The sequence below is a fragment of the Abrus precatorius genome, unplaced genomic scaffold, assembly GCF_003935025.1.
Source record: "Abrus precatorius isolate BTA unplaced genomic scaffold, Abrus_2018 Scaffold10, whole genome shotgun sequence".
NCBI lineage: Eukaryota > Viridiplantae > Streptophyta > Magnoliopsida > Fabales > Fabaceae > Abrus > Abrus precatorius.
Window position 1 is genome coordinate 1,568,692 of NW_020874292.1, and position 21,956 is coordinate 1,590,647.

At 31.6% G+C, this 21,956-nt stretch overlaps 2 protein-coding genes across 4 annotated transcripts; one reads left to right on the top strand and one right to left on the bottom strand.

The window, feature by feature from the left end:
* Positions 1-3,767: 3,767 nt before the first annotated feature.
* LOC113869906 lies at positions 3,768-9,686 on the bottom strand. Of its 3 annotated transcripts, XM_027506444.1 has the most exons (6): positions 9,283-9,686; positions 8,264-9,041; positions 7,302-8,047; positions 7,118-7,207; positions 4,793-5,545; positions 3,768-4,467 (listed from the first exon to the last, which is right to left on the bottom strand). In XM_027506444.1, exons 2-6 carry the CDS (start codon positions 8,370-8,372, stop codon positions 4,339-4,341), a joined length of 1,827 nt encoding a protein of 608 aa, XP_027362245.1. In that variant the 5' UTR covers positions 8,373-9,041; positions 9,283-9,686; the 3' UTR covers positions 3,768-4,338. The 3 variants fall into 3 exon arrangements, with proteins under 3 accessions (XP_027362245.1, XP_027362236.1, XP_027362229.1); XM_027506435.1 differs by having other exon boundaries at positions 8,264-9,686; XM_027506428.1 differs by having other exon boundaries at positions 3,928-4,467; positions 4,793-5,557; positions 8,264-9,686.
* Positions 9,687-14,084: 4,398 nt separating this feature from the next.
* Positions 14,085-21,290, top strand: LOC113869923 (mitogen-activated protein kinase kinase kinase 1-like). Its single transcript, XM_027506456.1, has 9 exons — positions 14,085-15,349; positions 16,931-17,015; positions 17,225-17,287; positions 17,733-17,890; positions 18,649-18,721; positions 18,813-18,872; positions 19,534-19,644; positions 20,067-20,310; positions 20,803-21,290. The coding sequence occupies exons 1-8, from the start codon at positions 14,370-14,372 to the stop codon at positions 20,277-20,279; spliced, it is 1,743 nt and encodes a 580-aa protein (XP_027362257.1). The 5' UTR covers positions 14,085-14,369; the 3' UTR covers positions 20,280-20,310; positions 20,803-21,290.
* The last annotated feature ends 666 nt before the right edge of the window (positions 21,291-21,956 follow it).

The following is a 21,956-nucleotide window of genomic DNA, read 5'->3' on the forward strand; positions in this document are numbered from 1 at the left end:
AATTTTTGAAAAAAATCGGATTAGTTGGAGAGGTAGATGGATCACTAGTTTCAACTGATTTACCTATTCAAAGACCGGTTTATAGATGGATCTAATTCAGAATTTTGCCATTTATAATTAAGAATGATGAGAAGAAGTAGGGGGGTGGGTGGGTTTGAGGTTACGACCTTAGCTTAAAAAATCTAGCATTTTGAAGGAAAAAAAAATCGGTTTTATTGAAATAGTTTCAGCTGATTTATCAATTCAAAGATCATTTCTTGGACTAATAGATTTCGTGGTTGTACAAGACTAATCAGTAATTAATGTAAGCATCAAAACCATGAATAACATTTAAATATATTAAAATTACTTTCTTTCAAAATTCAAATGACCAATCCTCTGTATTTTATTTTATTTTATTTTTTATTAGTTAACTGGACTAAGAGTTTAAAAACATAAAGGAACTTAAACAAATATTATGAAAGTCTTCAAAGAATCTAAACTCAAAAAAAAGTAAAAGAAAGTGAAAATTTTAAAATAAGAGATATATACATAATTTTTTAACTTTATTTTTATAAGACTATCAACGTACTTATTAACTTCTCTTAAAATATGACTAAATCTAATAAAAAAATATTTTAATAAATTTCTAATATCACTAATAAAAGTAAATAAAGTATAATTATCATTAATATTCAAAATGAAAGATAAAACTTTCTTAAAATCATATTTAATTTAAATTAATTTAATATTTTTCTAGATGACAAGTTACAAACCTAAGAGAATACTCTAAAACTCAGCTTCAAAATAGATGTTTAATATTAAGAAAATAGTAAATAGTTATTTTAGTCACTAAAATATAGGGAATTGGTCTATATTTTAAAAATTAACGAGTTAATCATTCTCTAAAAACCTAAATGAATCTTTCAAACAATGTTCCAATATTACAACTAGTTGATTAATCACTAGTTGAAAAGGATTTTTGTTATCCTCCCATCAAAAGTCAGCATTATTTACAAGAGTGAATTTTTACGAGAAATGATTGACTATTTAATTTATAATCACTCGTATAATTTTTTTTTGTTTACGTTTGTCTTACTTAATATTGTCTTTTTAAATTTTAGTTATCATGTTATTCTTTGTTTTTTCAGGTGAAATGTTCCTATTATTGTTCAGATTTTGATAATTAATGTTTTAAAAATTCTCTTCAAGGAATCAAAAGTATAAATTTTTTATTGAAAATAGCATTGAGATGTATTAAAAATTATGTTAATAATATTTTTAATTAAAGCTTTTTTTTATTTTTAATTCCTTAAAGAATACATTTATCCTTTAGGACACTTGTTAACATTTTTCTTATTGTTATGTTTGAATCTTGTATATAACAATTTATTGTGTTCAGTATTTTGACTCAACAATTAGTTGATAAATTCATATGGACATAACGTTATGCATTAGGTAAAGTTGTCATAAAAGTATTTTGAATGATTGCAAAATGTATTAAACTTTATGGTTGGTAGGCTGACAGAGCTCCAAATCTTCTTTAGAACTGCTTGAAAACTAGGAAGCGTAAAATATTCTAAGTTCATAAATCTGGTTGAGTTTCATATTCTCTCCAGAATTGTTTAAAAAAAACAGGAATGATCAGAGAAAGTATTCGAAGTCCATGAGGCCAAAATAAGCTTTCAAACCCCAGAATTAGTCTAAAAGAGAAGTCAATAGGAAAATATTCTAAGGCCATAATATTTAATGAGCTTCCAAGATTTTTTTCAGAAATTACTCGAAAGAGAGAAAATAAAAAGTCCTGGTAGGACTCAAAAGATATTGTAACATTTAAGAGCAGCTGCCAACAGTTACCAGCAGTTACTACCAGACGAAGGTTCAATAACATGAAGAAAGATCGTGGGCGACAACAGTTATAGAAAGAGTCTCAACTGTCAGTACGATCATAAGCAAACATGGATAATAGGCAGCAGCAGTTTTGAAAGTAAGCACGCACAAAGACAGTTACTAAGAAAGTGCCTGCAAAAGAAGGCGAACGGTGGTGATCTGCTTGCCTATAAAAATCTCAGAATTTCATTTTTCAGATGATGATTTTTTGCACCCTGACACTGCATCTAAAAATCTCTGCACATTGAAACCCTACACCGCGTCAGACACTAGTTACAAGGAGACTCACGATGGGAGCTATTCACTGTTGTGAGGAGTCGTACGTTACATTTCTGCACATTTACGTTTCTATACTTTAATTTCAGTTCACTTTGCTTGTCTGTTATTATTTGTTTCTGCAATTCAGTACTTGTTTTACACGCTCTATGTAAAACCTCTATATTTAATCATGTTCATGTAATTATTGCTTACTATTCCTGTTTAAATCCTCCACTTTATAATGCCAATTTTACCGTTACATTAACAACATACTTAAAAGAACTCAAAGTAGACCTAATTTCAGTCCCCAAATTGTTGTTTACAAACTGTTATTTTTTATCGTAAACAGTATTATATTCCTTTTAAAAGTTTCTAATCACCGGTAAAAATTAAAATTTTGTTTCATTATAGTCGATAGTAATAAATACTGAAGTTGACATATATAGTTGCTGAGATTGGATTTAGGTTGGTGGCCATTGTCACTAAATAAAAATGACTGGACCAAGAAAAGTGTGAAACAAATATTTTCATGTTAAGAGGACATATGCATGCATTGCCTTTTCATTGATTTTATTCAAGAAGAGTCAAAATCAAAGAACAGCTGATTTATAGTTTTTTTTTTCATCGTTATGTGTATAATAAATGCAACAAATTTAAAATATAGTTAATAATATATATATATATATATATATATGACTAACTTGAATAAAATTTGTAATAATCACTTGTAAAAAACATCATAAGATAAATCAAATTACACTTCAACTTTTAAAATAGGCTAGTAATTTAAATAATATTACTATTAATATATATATATATATATATATATATACATAAATTAATGAGAACTAAAATAATAATTTAAGAGGTGTTATAAAAACGTTACATGACACCTTGAAGCATAGTTATTAAACTCACATTTTAACTCGAAAATTTGTGTGAGTTTACAATCTTAAATAAAAAAAATTATGTTAAACTGCGTATAAATCCGTTTTTAAAGTAAATTCAGATAAATTCAACAAAATAAAGAGAAAAACATTTTCTCATCAAAATGACATTATTTAGCATTAAATCATTACTTTTTTTTTCTTTATTACAAACTGTGAAACACTACATTTATAATTAGATTACTGATTACTTTTTCACTATTTAAGTATAATTTTAATTTTATTATTATAATTTTTTAAAATATTATTTTTATGTGAATTAAACTCTCACGAGTTTATAATGTTTAAAGTCACCTCATCCTTCCGCCTCTTGGTTCTGACATGGCATTACTTTCTTCATTGTTCAATTTGTTTTAATTTATAATTTTATTTCTTTTAAAATTAATTAAATTTTAATTAATTTCCAGTTAATTTTTATTTTAATGTTAGAATTTAAATCTTAGTACACTACATCAAATTACAAATATATTTTAAGTTATAATATTAAATAATGCAAACTTAAATTTAAAGTACCCCAAGATATGTTATCTGCACAAATTCTTAATTTTAAAACGCCTGGTCCCTTTAATTTATTTATATAATAAAAGCATCTATTATACATGCAATACACAACTAATTTCAGCAACGGTTCCAGCCAATGCACTAAAACTATTAATTAAAAATGGTTAAATACACCATTAAATAATTTTAATTAATTAAAGAGTTATTGGAGTATATTTTCGATACAATAAGATTTCTTGTTCTATAAAAGAAAACCTTCAATTTTATGTCTCCAACGAATCCCAGTTAACGGCTGAACGACCACTGGAAAGTATACGGATCAAAGAATCATACCATTATGCTCTAAAATTAGAAGCTTTTAATTTCCTTTTTTTTTTTCGTAAAATTGACCAAAAACATCATAAACTTTATCATGTAGAATCAAACCCTCTTGAAAGAAAAACGGATCAAAATACCCCAAAAGATGCAATTGCCCAGCACCTTCCACTGCAGACAAAATAGCCCTACCCTACCCCTACCCAACCTATAACTTTTAACCCAAAAGAAAAAGAAAGGAAAAAAAAAAATATCCCCTGTTAAGCAGGCAGGATCGAGGCACCTGTAACTTATTGCAATATTTGCAAAATGCAGGGTTCCGATCAAAACCCACCCACTTCTTTCACTCCCAAATCATCAGCCTTCTTTAAAAACGAAAGGGAAGAATGTTACTAGCCATCTGCCATCAAAAAATGGAACTTGGATCTATCCTTCATATAACCGAACATTAAGCTTCAGATCTGGAGTCAGAACTCAATTCAGCAGAAGCTCCATGCAAGTTAGTGGCAAAAAACTTGGACAACTTTGGTTGCATGCCCTGACATAGCTTTAATGTGGTCGTGCCCAATTTCATGCACTACAAAACCAAAGTCAACAAAGAATAAGCAAACCCTTTTGGCCAAATTATATTGATACCTAAATAATATTTACTCAGCCAAGTCACTCACAACAAGTTGCTTTAAAACGTCTCATTCAAGCATGCAAATTGGTCTTATATATTACAAATCTATTAAGGTCGACAGATAGGGCAGTTTTGGACCCATTCCATTCCATGAAGCGAGGCTCCTAACTTAAAAGGTTAGAATGCCATAAAACAGGGTGATAGATGCATAAGAAAACCTAAGAAAATTTTGATTCATAGCAATCTCATTGAAAATTAAATCAGGGTGATAGATGCTCACCTCCTGGTAAAAGGCATTGATCTCCTCTTCAGTAAGGCCTTCATCCTCACCAGAATCCTCCTCCCAGCCAAGAGAACGAAGGAATGCAGCCTCTTCCTCATCAGGAATTGCCTCTTTCTCTTCATCAGCAGGAAGTCTGTCATGATCTACATGGGTATCACCATTGCTAGTCACTTCAGAACCATTTCCAAGATCTTGAGGATTTGCAGGAGGGTCAACGGCTTCTCTATTCACTTCACTAGATTTATCCATCGTGAGAGATGAAAGCACCGGGCTAGAACCTGGAAGAGCTGAGGAGTTCATCAGAGTTTTCTTCTTGATGAGATTGAAGAAATCATTCCGGCTCTGCACTTGAGAAATAGAAGGTTTCTTATCCATGGTGGGACCTAATTTCGAATCCAAAGAAACAGGCTTCCGCTCTGTGGGAGATTTGAGATTGTTAGGGTTCCTCAAAGGTGTAGAAGCAACTGCTGAAGCAACAGCAAGAGGATTTCCAGGTCTGCTACTAGAATAATTTGTTTGATTTGAAGTATCCTTGGAAGTAGGGGAAACACCATTTTCCCACACCACCGATTTAAGATCAGTAAATTTCCCAGATATCTTTGGAGCATCACCTTTGGCATTTCCACCACGAACAGAGTGATTAGCAATGTGCAATGCAGCGGGTTGCTGTGGCACATTCTTGGCAGCCATATTCATCTCAGCATTTCTGACTACTGTCTTGGGCTTTGATTTCTCAGAAGAATTATTAACCTGACCAGAAAACTATCAGAGAATTGCAAAAGCTTGAGAAACAAATTTATCATTTATCAAGTACAAGACAGATGAATACAAAATCCCAGAATATAGTAATTTTTAATATTTCTGATGTATGAATAAAACGTAAGAAACATTTATCCAATTTTACATAATTCAAACCAAACATCCTCCACTGATTTTCATATATAACTGATGCAGACCAGGATACCATCAGAATCAATTTTTATATCATTGAAAGATTACAATGAAACATGTACATTTCACAAAAATAAATAAATTGTCTTTCAAAGAGAATTTTATAAGAGAAAAGACAAACATCCATAAACCAGCTTCACAGCCACCAATGCTGCAGGAGCCAGCGTGAGCATGTTAAAAAAACTAATGCTACACAATCACATAATGTAATGTGCAAAACAGATGAAACCGTATAGCTTTAAAAAATTAACTAGTTGTTCATATATTAATTAATGCACAATGAGCATGCAAGATTCTCAACAAGAAACTATCTGATGAAATGAGTGACCTGCTTCATGATTCTCAAAATCATTTACTTGGTCAATGAATCTCTACAATTTGAATCACAAAGAAATTTGAAAAATAGAAGACATGCCAGGAACGCTGTCCATGTTCCCCTTATAGAAAGGAAGGACAGCTAAGGGAGGTTAATAACTAATTAACAACTTGTAGCTTCCATATACATCACTCTCTAGTATTAATTTGTGCATTGGGTAAGAAGTAATCAAAGAAAAAGGACAAACTTTTGAACCATATCAAGAGGATATTTGTATTTCCTACATGCATTACACACAGTAAAAATAAACACAAGCAACATTCACTAGGAAGATAGACATGGAAAAGAGATTTTGTTTGATCTATACTTACATCCAATCAGTTGTACAAAGTACGAAAAATAAGTTTAGTACACCATATTAATAGGACAATACTTTTGTTTCTTGTACAAATATAAATTTCAAAGAGAGAAAATCAGAATGAAAGTAAAAAACACAAATTACATAGAGAAAAAGGGTAAAAACTATTATAGAAAATCAGTTTGCAATAATATTAGAATAAAAACAATAAAGCAACATAAGATTGCAATTAATTTGTATTTGTAATGATGCACTAATTGATGACCAATTTTGGTGATCATGAAGTGATAAAAATACAACACAAGAAAATTAGACAGGAACTTCACTGCTGGCCAATTCTTTGGTATTTCTCTCTTCCTAACTCTAATGCTTTCCTGAGATCCCCTACCCCTACTTTATTCCAGGCAGTTATCAAATTCAATACTTATGATGCCTATTTCAAAATCCCCATCCTTGCAAGTCCAAGTTGTTAACAACTTCAATATTCCTAGTACCTATTACAAATTCTCAACTTCAAACCCGCTTTTCAGTTCTAAATAACACCCCATCATAAGAGCAAGGAATGGGCCAAGGATAAGTGCAACATCAAAATAAAGAAATCAAAATAAGAAATCAAAAAGATAGAAAATATCTAAATCAGAGCAAATTTTGCAGTACATAACTGATTAAACAATATTTCACAAGGCAATTTTCTTACCAGGGTCTTAGGCATTGATGGCGTTACTGGAATCAACTGCCTTGACTGCTTAATAGCAAGTTCCTCAAGCCTTTGGGTTTTGACAGACACCTGCAATTGATTAAGACCTTATTAACTGGTCATGAAAATCAATAAAATCATTATAATTATAATGTAGATGGTGACATAAAACTATCTCAACTACCTGAGGAGTAGAACGAGCTCGAGATGGAGTCTGTGCCAAAGCTTCAGCCATGTTAAGACCAGATGATGTACTTACAGAGCCAGAAGTTGGAGTAACAGTTTGTTGCGCTGCTAGAGATCCAGTACTACTGCTTCCAATTATAGTAGGCACCTCTGCTAGTGCAGATGTCCACCCCTCCCCACCAATCAAAGCTGAACTGCCAACAGGTAGAGTTTGACTAGCAGTAGCACCCAAACCAGGCGATGAAACTCTCCCTATTTCAGTTATTCCCTGCCTCTCCTCAGCTCCAAGGGATGGAAAATCCTTATCAAAAACAGCTTTCTGAATGCTACTACCAATACTACCCCCAGAAAGCAAGTCATTAGTGCTGTTATGGTTGCTGTTGCCACCAGATTTTCTATCTACAGCAACTCTGTGGGTCAAAAGCTCATTTTGTTTTCTGGAAACCATTGAATGAGATCGCCGCAAAGCATCTCTCTCTACCCTTCCAGGAAAGAGGTCAGCTAATGGTTCAGAACAGTCACGATCCCAGTAGTCTCCAAAACTTGATCTATCTTTCTCTCTATCACGATCCTTATCACGGTGACTTCTGTTAAAACTACTATAGGCATGCTTGGCAGAACCGTTGATACTCCTTCGAGAATTTGAAGAAAATGTCCGTTCAAGAAACACAGAACGAGGGCTATCAAAATCACTAGTGGTCTTAGAAGATCTATTCCTTGTGTTATGAGCAGCATAAGAAGAATCTACACAGCAATGATAGTAGTTGTTAACTTTCAATTATTTTCCCCCATTTTATGATATAACCTTATTATAAAATTATGAATTAAAAAAACACGTTTCTGACATATATTGATGCACCCAAAAAAATTACATTTTATTGTATGTAAAAAATATCTGAATTGATTAAACTATGGCATTAAAATTTGTAAGCAATTCAGAAGCCAGGCCATTGAAAATACCCGTGTGAATAGATGGAGTTGCAAAATGGTGGGCTGAAGTGCCAGCCCCGGCAACGCTTCCAGCACTTCTCAACCATTGTGGAACTAATGCAGGTTCACTTTTTTCCATAACGAACACTGAACATGATCAGATTTAACTACAAAAAAACCCGTGCACCTTCTTCACCACCCCTTCCCCGACGAACAATACTATTGCACTTGAATAAGAAACTACTGAGTACTGACACTAAGTCACCCTCATCTTTCTTTCTTTTAGATACCAAAACTAATCAAGGATGACCTGCCTAGAAAGAAAAGCGTACCAAATGAAAATTGGAGCAATTCCACCAAGAAATTAGATTAATCCACAAGTCAGTATTCTCCAGCAGTTAAGTAACAGCAGTTTATCTTCACAGAAGCTACAACCCCCGATATTTGCTGCCCTTCTACGTAAAAAAGATAATAACTTCAACGTTCCTAAGCGGTTACTCCACAAAATTAATCACAGATTCAAAGCCGTAACTGCTCCAACAACGCTTAACTGAAACAGGCTTCAACAAACCACAAACAGACACTGTTTCCCCTATTCCCCAATCAAGCAACGCGCCAAAACAACGGAGGCCAAAACAAAAGCCCCGTGACTTGAAACACGAGACAATGCCGTGAAGCAAAAGCTTCTCTACGCCTCCATCTTCAATTAGAAAAATGGATTCGCATAAAACCTCGAAAACTCAGAGAGCCACCATCGCTGCGGGGCAAAAAATTTGAAGAGGAATCGATCGCACACCAAAAAGTACGGCTACAGCGACAATGAAAGAACTCTAAAAATCAAACAGTTGAGCACCAACAATCCAAGAAAACCCCCAAAATAAAAATAAAAAAGAGCCCTATAGGGCAGTGTGGAACTCCTAAAAAATGCGTTGAGAAAAAAGAAACCCTAGTAAATACGCACGTGGAAAAACTCCTCAGGATACTAGGGTTACAGAGAGGGGGAAATTCGGGAAATTAGAAAGCGAAAGAAAGAAAGGGGAGAAACTAACCCTAGACTTAAAAGCGAGGGAGTGATTGATGAGACGAAAACGCAACCGTTTCAATAACCGCCCGAACGTAGAAGCGGTATTGGCAATTAACGCGAATGCGTTTTGAGGTGGAAGAAGAAAGAGTGCGGGAGAGAGCAATAGCGAAGTGTGAATTTGTAGAGAGCGAAATGGCGTTGATTGAAATAGAAGAAGAGACAGAGAGTGTGTGTGGGAATAGAAAATAGGGTTTTGTTTGTGCCAAGTGCGGGTGAGGAGTGCGATGTGGTGTGAGAGAGAACGCGAGAGAAAGAAGGTATAAAATTTCTGTTAGTTTGGGATACTGAGGATGAAACGTATGAACAACAGCCTCTTCTCCTAAATGCTATTTACAAATCGAATTAGGATATTAGCATTAATGTGAAAATAAATGTGGATTATTTATTTTTCTCTCTCTTTTTCTTCGGCTATGACGTTTCCTTCGCTGCACCTCCCGAATAAATTTCCATCCCTGTCCCTGGCATTCTTTGAACCTTGTGTTTTTTATTCATTTTGTAAATGTCCTTTTCTGCCCTTCTTTTCCGCAATCCATAAATTAAAATTTTATGAACGGTCTATGATTTTTCTTGACCCAAGACAAACGCACTGCCTGAGGGCATACATGGCACTCTCCCATTAGATTTGAATCTTTTCCTCTATCTAATGGTCTTTCCATGGGTTCTCCACCTAACAGATACACCTTCAGTTAGTTTCATATGCTTTGTATGACATGAATATTGCGTGTCCATTGTATATTTTGTCACATACACAAGTATGAAGCTTTAGTTTTAATTATACCTTATTTTTCGTCTAATAGAGGGATATGCAGGTAATTTACACAATTAGTTTGCTTTTCCCTTTTTAATCTTTGTTCATTAAATAAATAATCAGTCAAATCTTTTTAAATGATTTGAAACTTTTTAAATGGTACCATCTATATTGAAATATTACTATTATCATAAAAAAAAAGAATAAATACAATCAATTATTTATAATTCATTTAAACATCCTATTTTTTTTAGAGATTATTCCCTTTTGTGAAGAAAAGAACACTAAAGTGATATAATATTTTGCAAAAAAAAAAAATTATAGTCTGTACACACGGTCAATAATTTAACTAGTATTAATTTATTTAACAATCTTAATTATTTTCTAATTGTGTCAAGTTTTGTTAATTTTTTCGATTAAATGATTACTTATTCAACATACAATTCAAACAAAAACATGTAACATTAGGAATAATATGCGTATTTAATTTAAAATAATAAATTTTAAAAATGGCATACATCACTTTTAAAAAATAATATATAAAATAAGACAAATTTGAAGAGAAACACTCTAGTTAATATAAAAAAAACTTATTCGTGTTAAGTTTCCTAGTTGTTATGGTTTATCAACATATTTTTTTAGGTCATTATCAAATATTTGATCGTATCTCGTTGCTGTTTTTGTTGTTAAATCAATTTATTTTTTTACTATTATCTTGTCGTATTGTTACGACACTTTTTTGTAGATATTTTGAAGTTTTATTTTAAATTTAGTCCTTCTAAATATTATATAAAATGGTTTAATTTTCATATATTAAAATTTTTAATTAATAATTAATAAATTTATTTTAGATATGCATTTTTAAAAATTATTATTATAAAATAAATCTTTCAATTTTATGTCAATATCTGAACTGATGACATGATAAAAGAAATTTGCAGTCTCGAAGAATTTCAATTTGATTCAATTTATTTCTAAGTTCAAAATCAAATGTTAATGTATAAAACATTTATATTGTTGGTGTTTTTTAACTGTAAAATTGATATATTACTAATATAGCTTTTTAAAGTAACAATAAAATTTAATTTTAAAGTATAAAAAAAATTTACTCCAACAACTAATTATAAATTACTTTAATATTATGACAAACTATAACTAAATGGCAATTTAAGAATCTAAATTTTTTTGTCTAAGTTTTATTGGTATAAAATTGTCTTGCTAGGATTCGAACTTGAGTCTTCAAAGTCCAAATTAAAGGACCAACAGTAGAGTTCGTAATTTTATTTATAAGAATCTACACGTTAATAATATATTTTAATTAAATTCATATAAACTATATTTTTTTATATCTTATGAATGTATAGAATTTTAAATTTATGTGGATTATAAGAGAAATATTCATTTTTAGGAATTAATACTTACATATTTTTACGAAAACTAACAAGTAGCAATATATTTGGAATATAATTCTTCGTGTATTTTTATAAATGAGGTATCTTTTTATTTTAGCTTATAAAATTTTATGAGAAGGTTTTAGCTCAAATTATTTAAATAGGTAACATTTCTTTATTTTTTTTTCCTTTAAAAAATATCATAAAAACTGTTTCTTGAAATGTTACGAGCAATATATACATTGTTCTCAAAATAATAAATTTAGGTGTAATTTTATAGGTTTTTTATTTTATTTTTAATTAAAATTAAAATTTCACTGTAGTAACATAGACATGTGATGATCTATATTGTTAACAACGTAGCTATAATCTTATTAGAAATTGACAACAAAATTAAACAACTACACGTAAATTTTGCCTTTTTGAAATTATCGATAAAAAAATACTTCCAATATTGTCTACTAAGACACGGGAAAAATTTTGGACTCAATCCTAACCCAACTCGTATAAATTTTCTTTACGTGTATTATCTTTTATTTTGTTATTCCCTGTGCTTCTCCGAATTAAATCTTAGTAATTTTATTTCAAATTGGACCATTCTAACCCATAGATAATAACTGTGTATATAATTTAGATGAAAAATCCTCACAAGATAATATTCTGAATATATTAGTCAATATATTTATTGTGATTAGTTTGTTAAAAAAACTAAATATTTAAAAATTTGATTATTTTCTTTCTCTTTTAAAAGTTGTTAGTATTAAAACAAAGTTTTTTGTCCCCTCATATCATGAGTATTTATAATTTATAAACTATATTATCCTTAATAACTTTATTTGAGTTTAGTAGATTCATTTACACGACAAAATTATCTTAATAATCTGTTTACAAATTACAATCTTAGATTTCGTTTAAAGAAGACTAAATTCATAGCCCCTAGTATCCTCGTGAAGAAAATCACTCTTCGTAGTGTTCTAATAATATTAGTCTCAGACTTATGTCAATCTTCGTAAAATATATTCTGATTTTTTTGTTAAAAGAACAATTGGAAATTAACTAAAAAGTTTAAATTCTTTTAAAATAATACCACGTTTAAAATTACATCCAAATTATATGGTTTTTTTTTTAAATAAAGTTTAATGGAAAATTAGCCTTAAAAAAAAAACTGAATTTCTCACTTGTAATGACCGTAACAACCTCCTAAGTCATAATGCCTAAATAAAACCTTAAAATTGAATATTTTATCACATTATTTCTATAATTATATATTATTTTGATGCATGTTGTATTATATAAAATACAATTAAATAATTATTCTCAAGGTATCTATAAATATCTAAATTATATAAAATTTTGCAAGTTTTAAAACGTTAATATAAAATTCCAACATTTAACAGTTGAAATACTATTTAAAAAATATTAAATACGACATTTCGTAAAAATTGACGCTTGATGTTAAATAATTATGTGTGATTCATGTAATCATGTTTTAATTTGGGTTTGACCTTTTTTATTTGATTATATGTTTCTCATTCCCAATAAAATGAAAGTTGATGTCCTTTTGTCTCTTATCTTTTAATCCGTTACACTTACGCTTACATAGGGGCCGAACTTGCTTAAATTTATTATTCATATAAAAGTTTAAATAAGAGTTTTCTGAAATCTTACTATTATTATTATTGTAATATTTTGATATTATATATTTTATTGAGAGGTTTAAGTTCATTGATTTGTATATATTATAAGGTTCATTAACATAGTTAGAGTACGTTTTGATAAAGAAATTATTTAAGCATTTACAATAACTCATATCATAAATTTAATATATAATTTATATTAAAATAAATTATTAATTAAAATAATTATATTTTAATAATTTATTATAAAATGTTATTAAATAAATATTTAAAATTATATAAGAGCTATAAATTATTTTATAAGTTTTTAAATTAAAAAAAAACACCTAAAGATAAATTTTAACCTAAATGGTCTATAGTAGACAAATAAGTTGTGTTTGAAGCTTCTAAAAATATATTTTAGTCTATTTTTATCCGTGTTATATGAAATTAATGAAGGATAAGTTAAAGATAAAAAAAAAATTTGAATGAAATATTTATTTTGTAACAAATAAAAGATAAATAAGGAACTATTTTTTTAAAATGGTAAACGGTATCTTAAAAGTACTAATTAAAAAAGTATGGAAATATGATTTTCAATTAAAATTTATTTATTATTATTTTTAAAAAGTAAACAAAATCCTTAATATAAAAAAACTTTATCCATTCAATATGCTTTAAATATTATATTGTACTCAACATATTTTACATCCACCTTGGTGTCTCTACTGCAGTTAAGAATAAAATTTAAGGTTGTCCTTAAATAAGTTTCAAAACTATTATAATTCATATATTTTAAAATTTTATGATTAAAATTATTTGAATTATAATTTAAAATTCCCTCCATTCCACCTTAAAAAAGACACACAGTTAAAATTTAAAAAATACAAAACGAAATTAAAGCAAAAGTCTTAAAAAGTGGAAAATTCCACAAAAGCAATCCTAGTCATGCGTTGATCGCCGATGTGGCACCGCGTTTTGTGTTTCCAGTTCAACGGCGTTTACCAGTCGCGCGTGTGTGCAGTCTTTCTTCACTTTCTCTTCATCTCTTCCTTGTTCCATCCCCATTTCTCTCTCTCCGGTCAGCTCCTTTTACTTTCTCTCTCGTCTCATAGGTTTCATTTCTCACCTGAGACCACGAGAGAAGCATATAAAACTCCCTCTACTTTTCTTCAATCTTCTCCTAAGAAGCAACCATAACCACTTTAGGTTTAACACCTTTCAATTTCAAAACCACCTCATGAATTCTTGAAGCCATTGTCGTTACCGTTTTAGATGGCTTTAGATTCAGTTCTCCATGCATCATCTAGCTCGAATTTTTGACCCCAGCAAGATAAGCCATACCATGGATCGCAAGAACCCCCGAAGAAAACCCAAGCTCGAGCGCCGAAATGCGCACAAGTACTTCGAATACGACGCCGGATCGTCTTCATCCTCGCTCGACGACTCCTCTGGCTCGCTCTACACTCGCTCCATGGAGTTCTACGACCGCACCAGCTTTCGAATTGAGGGAGTCGAAGGTGAGTTCGATCGTATTTGCCGGAGTTTGGGGCTCTCAGGGCCAGAAGACTTCTCTATTCCCGCGGCGACATGGGAGGCAATGAAGGTCCGATCCTCTTCGGATATTCTTCCACGGTTGAAGCTCGACAAGTTGGATGTTCAGGAGAAGGAGGAGGAGGAGGAGGAGGAGGAGGAAGAAGAAGAAGAAGAAGAAGAAGAAGCGAAGGTAAACGAGGAGAGAAAATCACCAAAGGAAGGTGAATTGAGAGAAATATATGAAGATAGGATTAGAGTTAGAAGCGTGGATGATTCCCCCACTGAAACTAGTGTTAGTGGCGGCGGCATCAACGGGGCTCGTCCACCGATGCTAAAGCCGCCGCCGGGGACGAGGGTTCAGGTGGTGGATAACGCGAGTTCGACTTGGGACCTTTTTAGGGATTTGGCTCCGAAAGGGGAAGGGGTGCGATTGAACCATTCAGGGGATGAGAGGGAAGTAGTTAGAGAAGCAGAGGCAAAAGAAGAAGGGCAAGATGGTATGGTAAGTCCGAAGAGAGAAGAGGAAGAGGAAGAGGAAGAGGAAGAGGGGGTGGATAATGCGGAGTCGTGTTCGTTTTCCACGTCAAACGAAGATGATTCTTCTAGCACTAACTCGGACCCTAGGTCCAATAATATATCTCCTAACGCCAGAATCAAGCGTATTATTACCGCCGGCAGCTGGCAGAAGGGTGAGTTTTTGGGGGGTGGCTCGTTTGGCTCCGTCTATGAAGGAATTTCTGAGTAAGTCGAATCAATTCCTGTTCACTCTTCATTTCTCCCTTTTTAAAAAAACTTATATTCTTATTGGGGGAATGAAAAAGGGTTTACCACCTTTTACTTTAGCATGTCTGTGGTGTTGCTGCCTTTTTTCTTTTGTGGTTCTTTGTTGTTATGTTTTCTATTAGGACAAAACTAAGCTGCATTTCTGTAGATGTTTTTAACGCCGTTTTCTAATAAAAATTAAAGTTTCCCCCCGATAAAGGTCAGCATTTAACATTATTGCATGTTAGTGAGAAACTTTATCTTTTGATTGAGAAACATCACTAAAAATATTTAAACGAACTAAACTTAAATTTGTCCTTTCTTTTAATGGTAGTTGTTTAATGTGTTTAAAAACCTACTGAAAATCTATTACATTAATGCCATTTTGGAAAAATCAAATTTAAATTTTGGATTGCAGGGCAGAATTAGTGAGTTTAGTGCTTTGGTAGTTTAGGGAGTCTGCGACTCGGAAGGTTAGTTCAAGAATATTGTTGGGTGGGTTGTATATGAAATAGTTATTAAACGCGTACTTCTGTTTTCATTGAAAACCATATTAAAAGTGCCTGTATAACACACCTAAGTCTTGTCCAATAAGTAATGGAATTAACTCCTTCGATCTGACAGGTTGACATCTGTTGGGACGACTACTTAATTTGAAATTTTATATGGTTAACAATCTGCTGAAAAAGAGCATGATGACAATTGACAGCTACCCTTTGTGTGTGTGTCCAATATTGTCCGTTTGATGGGTGATGAAAACTAAAGTTCTGAAGGGTGTGTGAACTTTCAATTGCTTTGATTTTTCTTTGCTATATTTCCTAAATTGTTTTATTGGTGCTAACCATAGCCCTATTTCCTTAAGGGCAATGGTTAGGGATGCATTGGTAACATTTAATATTACTTTTTTGAATTAAAAAAATTTTACTTTTAACTCCTTAAACCATTGTTTTGGTTAGCAACTGTTTAAACCTTCAATAGTTTTTTGCCCCCAAGTTTTCTCACTGCTGTGTGGTTTTAATAACTTTGCTATTAGACTCTTACTGTTGAAGATAATTTCTGAAATGCGATTATGCAAGTTTTCAATTGCTCATCCTGATTAGAAAATGTATTTGGGCTTCATTACTCTTCTATTTCCCCTTAAATTGAAGGGTGAATTAGATCATCCTTTAGGAGCTCTGAGAATTGATGCAGCAATGCAGATGGCTTCAATTTGAATAGATAATGAGAATGTATTTAAATCCATGGTTAATGAAAACTGTAGAAACATTTAATGAAGTGAGGGAGCTATATTTTGTGGGCAAAGAATTTTGTAGTTGTTGTTTAATGCCAGATTTTTTTTCAAACCCCAAAAAGTATAAAACAATTATTTCTAATTTAGCATCTTCATTAGTTGCCTACAAAAGGTCATCAATTATCATCAAATGTTTTCCTTTCAAATTGCTGCTGCTTTTGAAAATTTTATGTAGAGCGCCCAAGGTCAAGCTTATGATAATTTAGTCATCTATTTTATATAATGCAAGTGATACTAACGTGTTATTTATACTTTCTGAATCATTGTAGTGATGGATTCTTTTTTGCTGTAAAAGAAGTTTCGCTGCTTGATCAACGCGATCAGGGAAAGCAAAGTGTCTATCAACTGGAGCAGGTAATGGGCTTACGCATTTTCTACTTTTTAGCTTATTTTTCATTTCACACTTTACTTTTCAATAATAATTTTTTTAATGAAAAATAGAAAAGAAGTTTTCTCACATAATTATTCTGCTATCTTGTGCAATACCTCATAAATCATTTGAGAGGTTACTATTCTTCATGTTTCTCCCACTATGCTTATTTTCTCACATTTTTCTTTTTCAGGAAATTGCACTTTTGAGTCAGTTTGAACACGAGAATATTGTTCAATACTATGGCACAGAAATGGTACTTTCTTCTGTCCAGCCTCTCTTTTCTTTTTTATGTTCATTTTGATATTTTCTTCTTGTTTGCAATTGTTGAATCTGTATTGGAAGTTGCAATTACAGATTATGTCAATGGTAATATAGGTCCATAATCTCAAAACTTGTGTTTTCAATACGAGTGGAATGTTTGGAGTTAGAGTCAGGACATAGTTTCATAATAGGCCATGAAATTTAGTCTAGTGTTTGTATGACAAAGGATCCACAAGACTTCATGGAATAACTAATTCCGTAAAAATTCAGACCTCAGGTACTATACTAATTTGCAATATTTTTGTCTCTTGTTATAATCATTTTAAACATTTTCATTTGGGGGCCAGGATTTGCTGTCTTTATTTTCACATCTAACAGAGTAAGCTCATGATTCAAAATGTGATTTGTATTTCACACTTGGATTGATGGTTACGCAGGATGAATCAAAGCTGTATATCTTTCTTGAGCTCGTAACCAAAGGTTCCCTTAGAAGCCTCTATCAGAGATATACTCTTCGAGATTCCCAAGTATCTGCCTATACAAGACAGATTTTGCATGGTTTGAAGTATCTTCATGATCGAAATGTGGTTCATAGGTGACTCAAGATTTTATTTTATTTTATAATCCTGCTTCCCTTTCATTTATGAATATATGACTTCTGCTTTTCTGTGATAATCCTGGTATTGAATCATATGATGTGGTTCGGGTTTTTAGAACAATGCTGGCAAGAGTCCTGTTTATGGTTCTTGCTTTCCTTGCTTCAAAGGAACTTTTGCTCTTACTGTCAAAATTGCAATACATTCTTTGTAAATAACTTCTGTGGTTTGTTTTGTTTTCTCCTTGTCATTTGGCTGTGTTCATTTTCTTCTTTGGACAAATATAGCTCAATTTTCACTGCTCAAAATCCATTTTGCTTATTTTAGAGAAGTGTAAACGTATACTGGGCTAAAGACAAGAGTAGAGGAGTGAGGTGGATAGAAGAATCCAAAGGGGGAAAAAAGGATATCTCATCCAGTTCTTGTCATTGATATTATTTTTTTGCCCCAACCCAAATACCTTTTGATGCTAATATGCAGTCTAGTATTTGTGGACGAAATTAGTTTCTTCCACCTGTTAGTTACTTTGATCTGAAACTTTGATATTTCTAATGATTAAAAAGGAAAATCGTATCCATCAATATCAGACTGAATGGTTATAATATATCCAAGAACAATTTTGGGAATTTTAATGGGCAGTGTTTTTCCTATTGGTTAAGCTCATGATTTCTTTAACATCCTCTTTACTATAGTAGTTATGTGATTGGGATGAAGCAATCTTTGTAATTATAGTCTGATCATATTTCCTCAATTTAAGGGACATTAAATGTGCAAATATATTGGTGGATGCAAGTGGATCTGTCAAGCTTGCAGATTTTGGATTGGCAAAGGTATCATCTTTTGTTAATGCTTCGTGTTCTAGTATTTCTTTTATTTCTTGAATCATTTCCATTTCCTGATATTGCATTATGAATTTTTTAGGCAACCAAATTGAATGATGTTAAATCGTGCAAGGGAACAGCATACTGGATGGCTCCCGAGGTTTGCCTTCAACCTTAACTTTTGAACAGCAACACTGAATAATTGTTCATCTATTCAAATTTATTAATGGGGTGCACATAGTTCCATCTTCTAAATAATTTCCTTGACAGTAAATGGTTGTGTTTAATGTTTGACTCTAGTTTAAGTTTCTGCTCTTCTTTTGCTGTGGACCTAACACATTAAATGAAATTAAGTTTTCAAACAGTAGTAAACTGTATCCATTCAAATGCTACTGATCTAAAACTCTAAATGCTTTTTCTTACATGCGCGGTTAGTGGTGGTCCCCCTTATAACCAAAGGGAATTAATAGAACCCCATGAAAATCAACTATATAGCAACATTAGATCATGTTACACTTGTTAATAGGTTTGTGGAGAATATGGATTGTTGAAATTTTACTTTGTTCTTTTGCTTTGACCCCTTTATTTTCCATATGGCTTGATCAATGTAATCAACAGCTGGACATTATTATTAATATTGGTTTAGCGGTTATGCATATATTTTGTTTCAAAAAATCATTGCCTTTTCGTATATGGAAAGAAAGAAAACTTTGGTTTTGAAATTGAAACCTTAAGCTTTCTGAAATTCTTCCCTTTTGGGGTGTTTTTGCCATTTGATTCCTGGGTAGCATAGGTATTGATTCTTAATCTGGAATATGCAGGTTGTAAAAGGAAAGAACCAAGGTTATGGGCTTCCAGCTGACATGTGGAGTCTGGGATGCACTGTATTGGAGATGTTAACACGTGAAATTCCATACTCGAATTTGGAATGGGTATGTGTCATATTGTTGCCTATTTAACTCGTCATATTCCATACTCATTGTTTTCACAACTGCAATTCTGATTTTAGTTCCGCTCCCAATCTTTTTATTTATTCATGTATTTGGTTTCGTTTGTTTGTCTTTACAAAATTTTTGCTTTAGCAGTTTGTTAATTGTCAGGCCACCCGTTTTTATCCAAAATTCTCTATGTTCCTGCCATTTATTTTGTAAATTAGCTTGCAGGTTTTGTTGATGCTCTGTCCCACGTTTTGCATTGGGCAGAAATTTTGGTTGATGATTCTTTAGTGTTAGTAATATATATATATATATATATATATATATATATATTGCCTTTAGTTGTTTCTTCAACTGTGAAAATTGTATTATTGTTGGTTTTGACTGTTGAATTCAATTAATCTCTCCTCTAACAACAGATGCAGGCATTATTTAGAATTGGAAAAGGCGAGCGACCTCCTATTCCTGATTCTCTTTCAAAAGATGCACGGGATTTTATGCTGCAGTGCCTTCAAGTTAATCCAAATGATCGTCCCACTGCTCCTCAACTTTTAGACCATCCATTTGTCCAAAGGCCACTTTCCCAGTCCTCTGGTTCTTCATTTCCTTATATTCATGGCCGCAAGGGTTAAGCAATGTCATCTTCTACTATGAAACACGAAGGTAAAGATCGTTACATACACCCTATCTCATTTTGCCACTCTGTTTTTCTCTTTTTATCATGCATGGCACTTGAATTATATAGAATAACTGTTTTCATAGCTGTCCATTTTTGTAAGAATTGTCTTTCATAATTCATAAATTATGACATCATTTTGGTTGGACACAAAATGCCTAAGATGCTTGAAATGTCAGTTTTGGTTTTCAGGATTCACATATAATTCCTTTAGTTAAAGTTGGGCAGGGTTCGAGTGCAGTTTTATTCTTAATTGGGGACAAAAGTTCAGGCAAGCATTCCTGAAAGAAATAATAAGAAAAGGAAGATAACCAGAAAATGTTTCTAATCTGTCATGGTGGAATTCAAATGTCAAACTATATTATTTTCATCCATTTGTGCAAATCATTGTAGCATAGGTTGAATTTGTGGTTTATTTGATTCTTTTACTCTTCTTTTACAATCTGTCCTTCATTGCATGTGACATTTCCAATGTTCAGTATTCAAGTTGCTGGAGTTGATCTTGGGTCCATTACTGCAGCAATTGTTGAGTTGCTCGTGTTGAAGCATTCAGAGTAAGCTTGCTTGTAACTGATGTTAAGCATTGCTTTGGGTCTAACACGTGATATGTCGCTCCAGAGAACCAATACTGGGCACTGTCATTTTGGAAAATTATGCTCAATGTGTTACTAAATTTCTCAGTGATGACTTGTCTGTCGTAAAAGATGAAGTATCAAGAACCAACATCGCGCAGAAAAAAGTTCCCTGCCTGCCCCCGCCCCCCCACATCTTAGCTGACCGGTGAGAAACCTGTAGAGCAATCGTAGCAAGAATTGCAAACTATTCTAGTTGTACATATAATTTATTTATTATTATTAGGATTAAATACTATTTTATTCATGAAACTTTTTTTTATTTGATTCTTATATATAAAAAAATTGTAAGTAAGTCCGTGAATGAAAAAATATTTTCGAGATAATCCTTGATGTCTACTTTTGGTACAAAATTGTTATCACATATTTACAGATTTTTTTAATTTTAATTTCTATACATAATATAATTATTTATTATGGTCCTTAAACATAACACAATTTTTATTTTAGTCTTTATACGAAAAAATTAATTATAGGGGGCAAAATAAAAAAAAACGCATTTTCTAAAAAAATTGAAATAAAAAAATGTGAAGAGGTAACAAATAATCATCATCAAACACAAATTGAAAAAAATATATTACGATGGTTCACGATATAAAAGATGATTTAATGATTTTAAACTATTTTACTATAATTTAATGTAGTTATGAAAATTATCATGAGAATATAGTATTTAAGATTTAAGTAGTTTTTTTTTTTTGTGAAACATTATGATGAGAGAATGTAAAATAACTTTCATCTTATAGATTAAAGTCTATGATTTAATTTACTCATACTTCTAAGTATAATTATGATAAATTATTTATTTTACGAACAAAACTTAAATTCATTCCTTTAAGTCTAATTAAAATTTTGCCTTAATAGCTAACATAATAAAAGTCAATGTTAATGGATTATGCTAATTTTAAAGATAATCTGTAATTTTAATTGAAAAATACAAAATTTATTTAAAAGAATGTATGTAAATTCTATTTAAAAAATACAAAATTTTCAATAATCTC

Coding starts and splice junctions, on each gene's coding strand:
- LOC113869906 (XM_027506428.1), bottom strand. CDS start 8,372: ATGGAAAAAAGTGAACCTGCATTAGTTCCACAATGGTTGAGAAGTGCT. Junction 8,048..8,263: donor AACTCCATCTATTCACACGG/GTATTTTCAATG, acceptor ATTGCTGTGTAG/ATTCTTCTTATGCTGCTCAT. Junction 5,558..7,117: donor CATCAATGCCTAAGACCCTG/GTAAGAAAATTG, acceptor ATTCTCTGATAG/TTTTCTGGTCAGGTTAATAA.
- LOC113869923 (XM_027506456.1), top strand. CDS start 14,370: ATGCATCATCTAGCTCGAATTTTTGACCCCAGCAAGATAAGCCATACC. Junction 17,016..17,224: donor GTGTCTATCAACTGGAGCAG/GTAATGGGCTTA, acceptor TTTCTTTTTCAG/GAAATTGCACTTTTGAGTCA. Junction 19,645..20,066: donor CATACTCGAATTTGGAATGG/GTATGTGTCATA, acceptor CTCTAACAACAG/ATGCAGGCATTATTTAGAAT.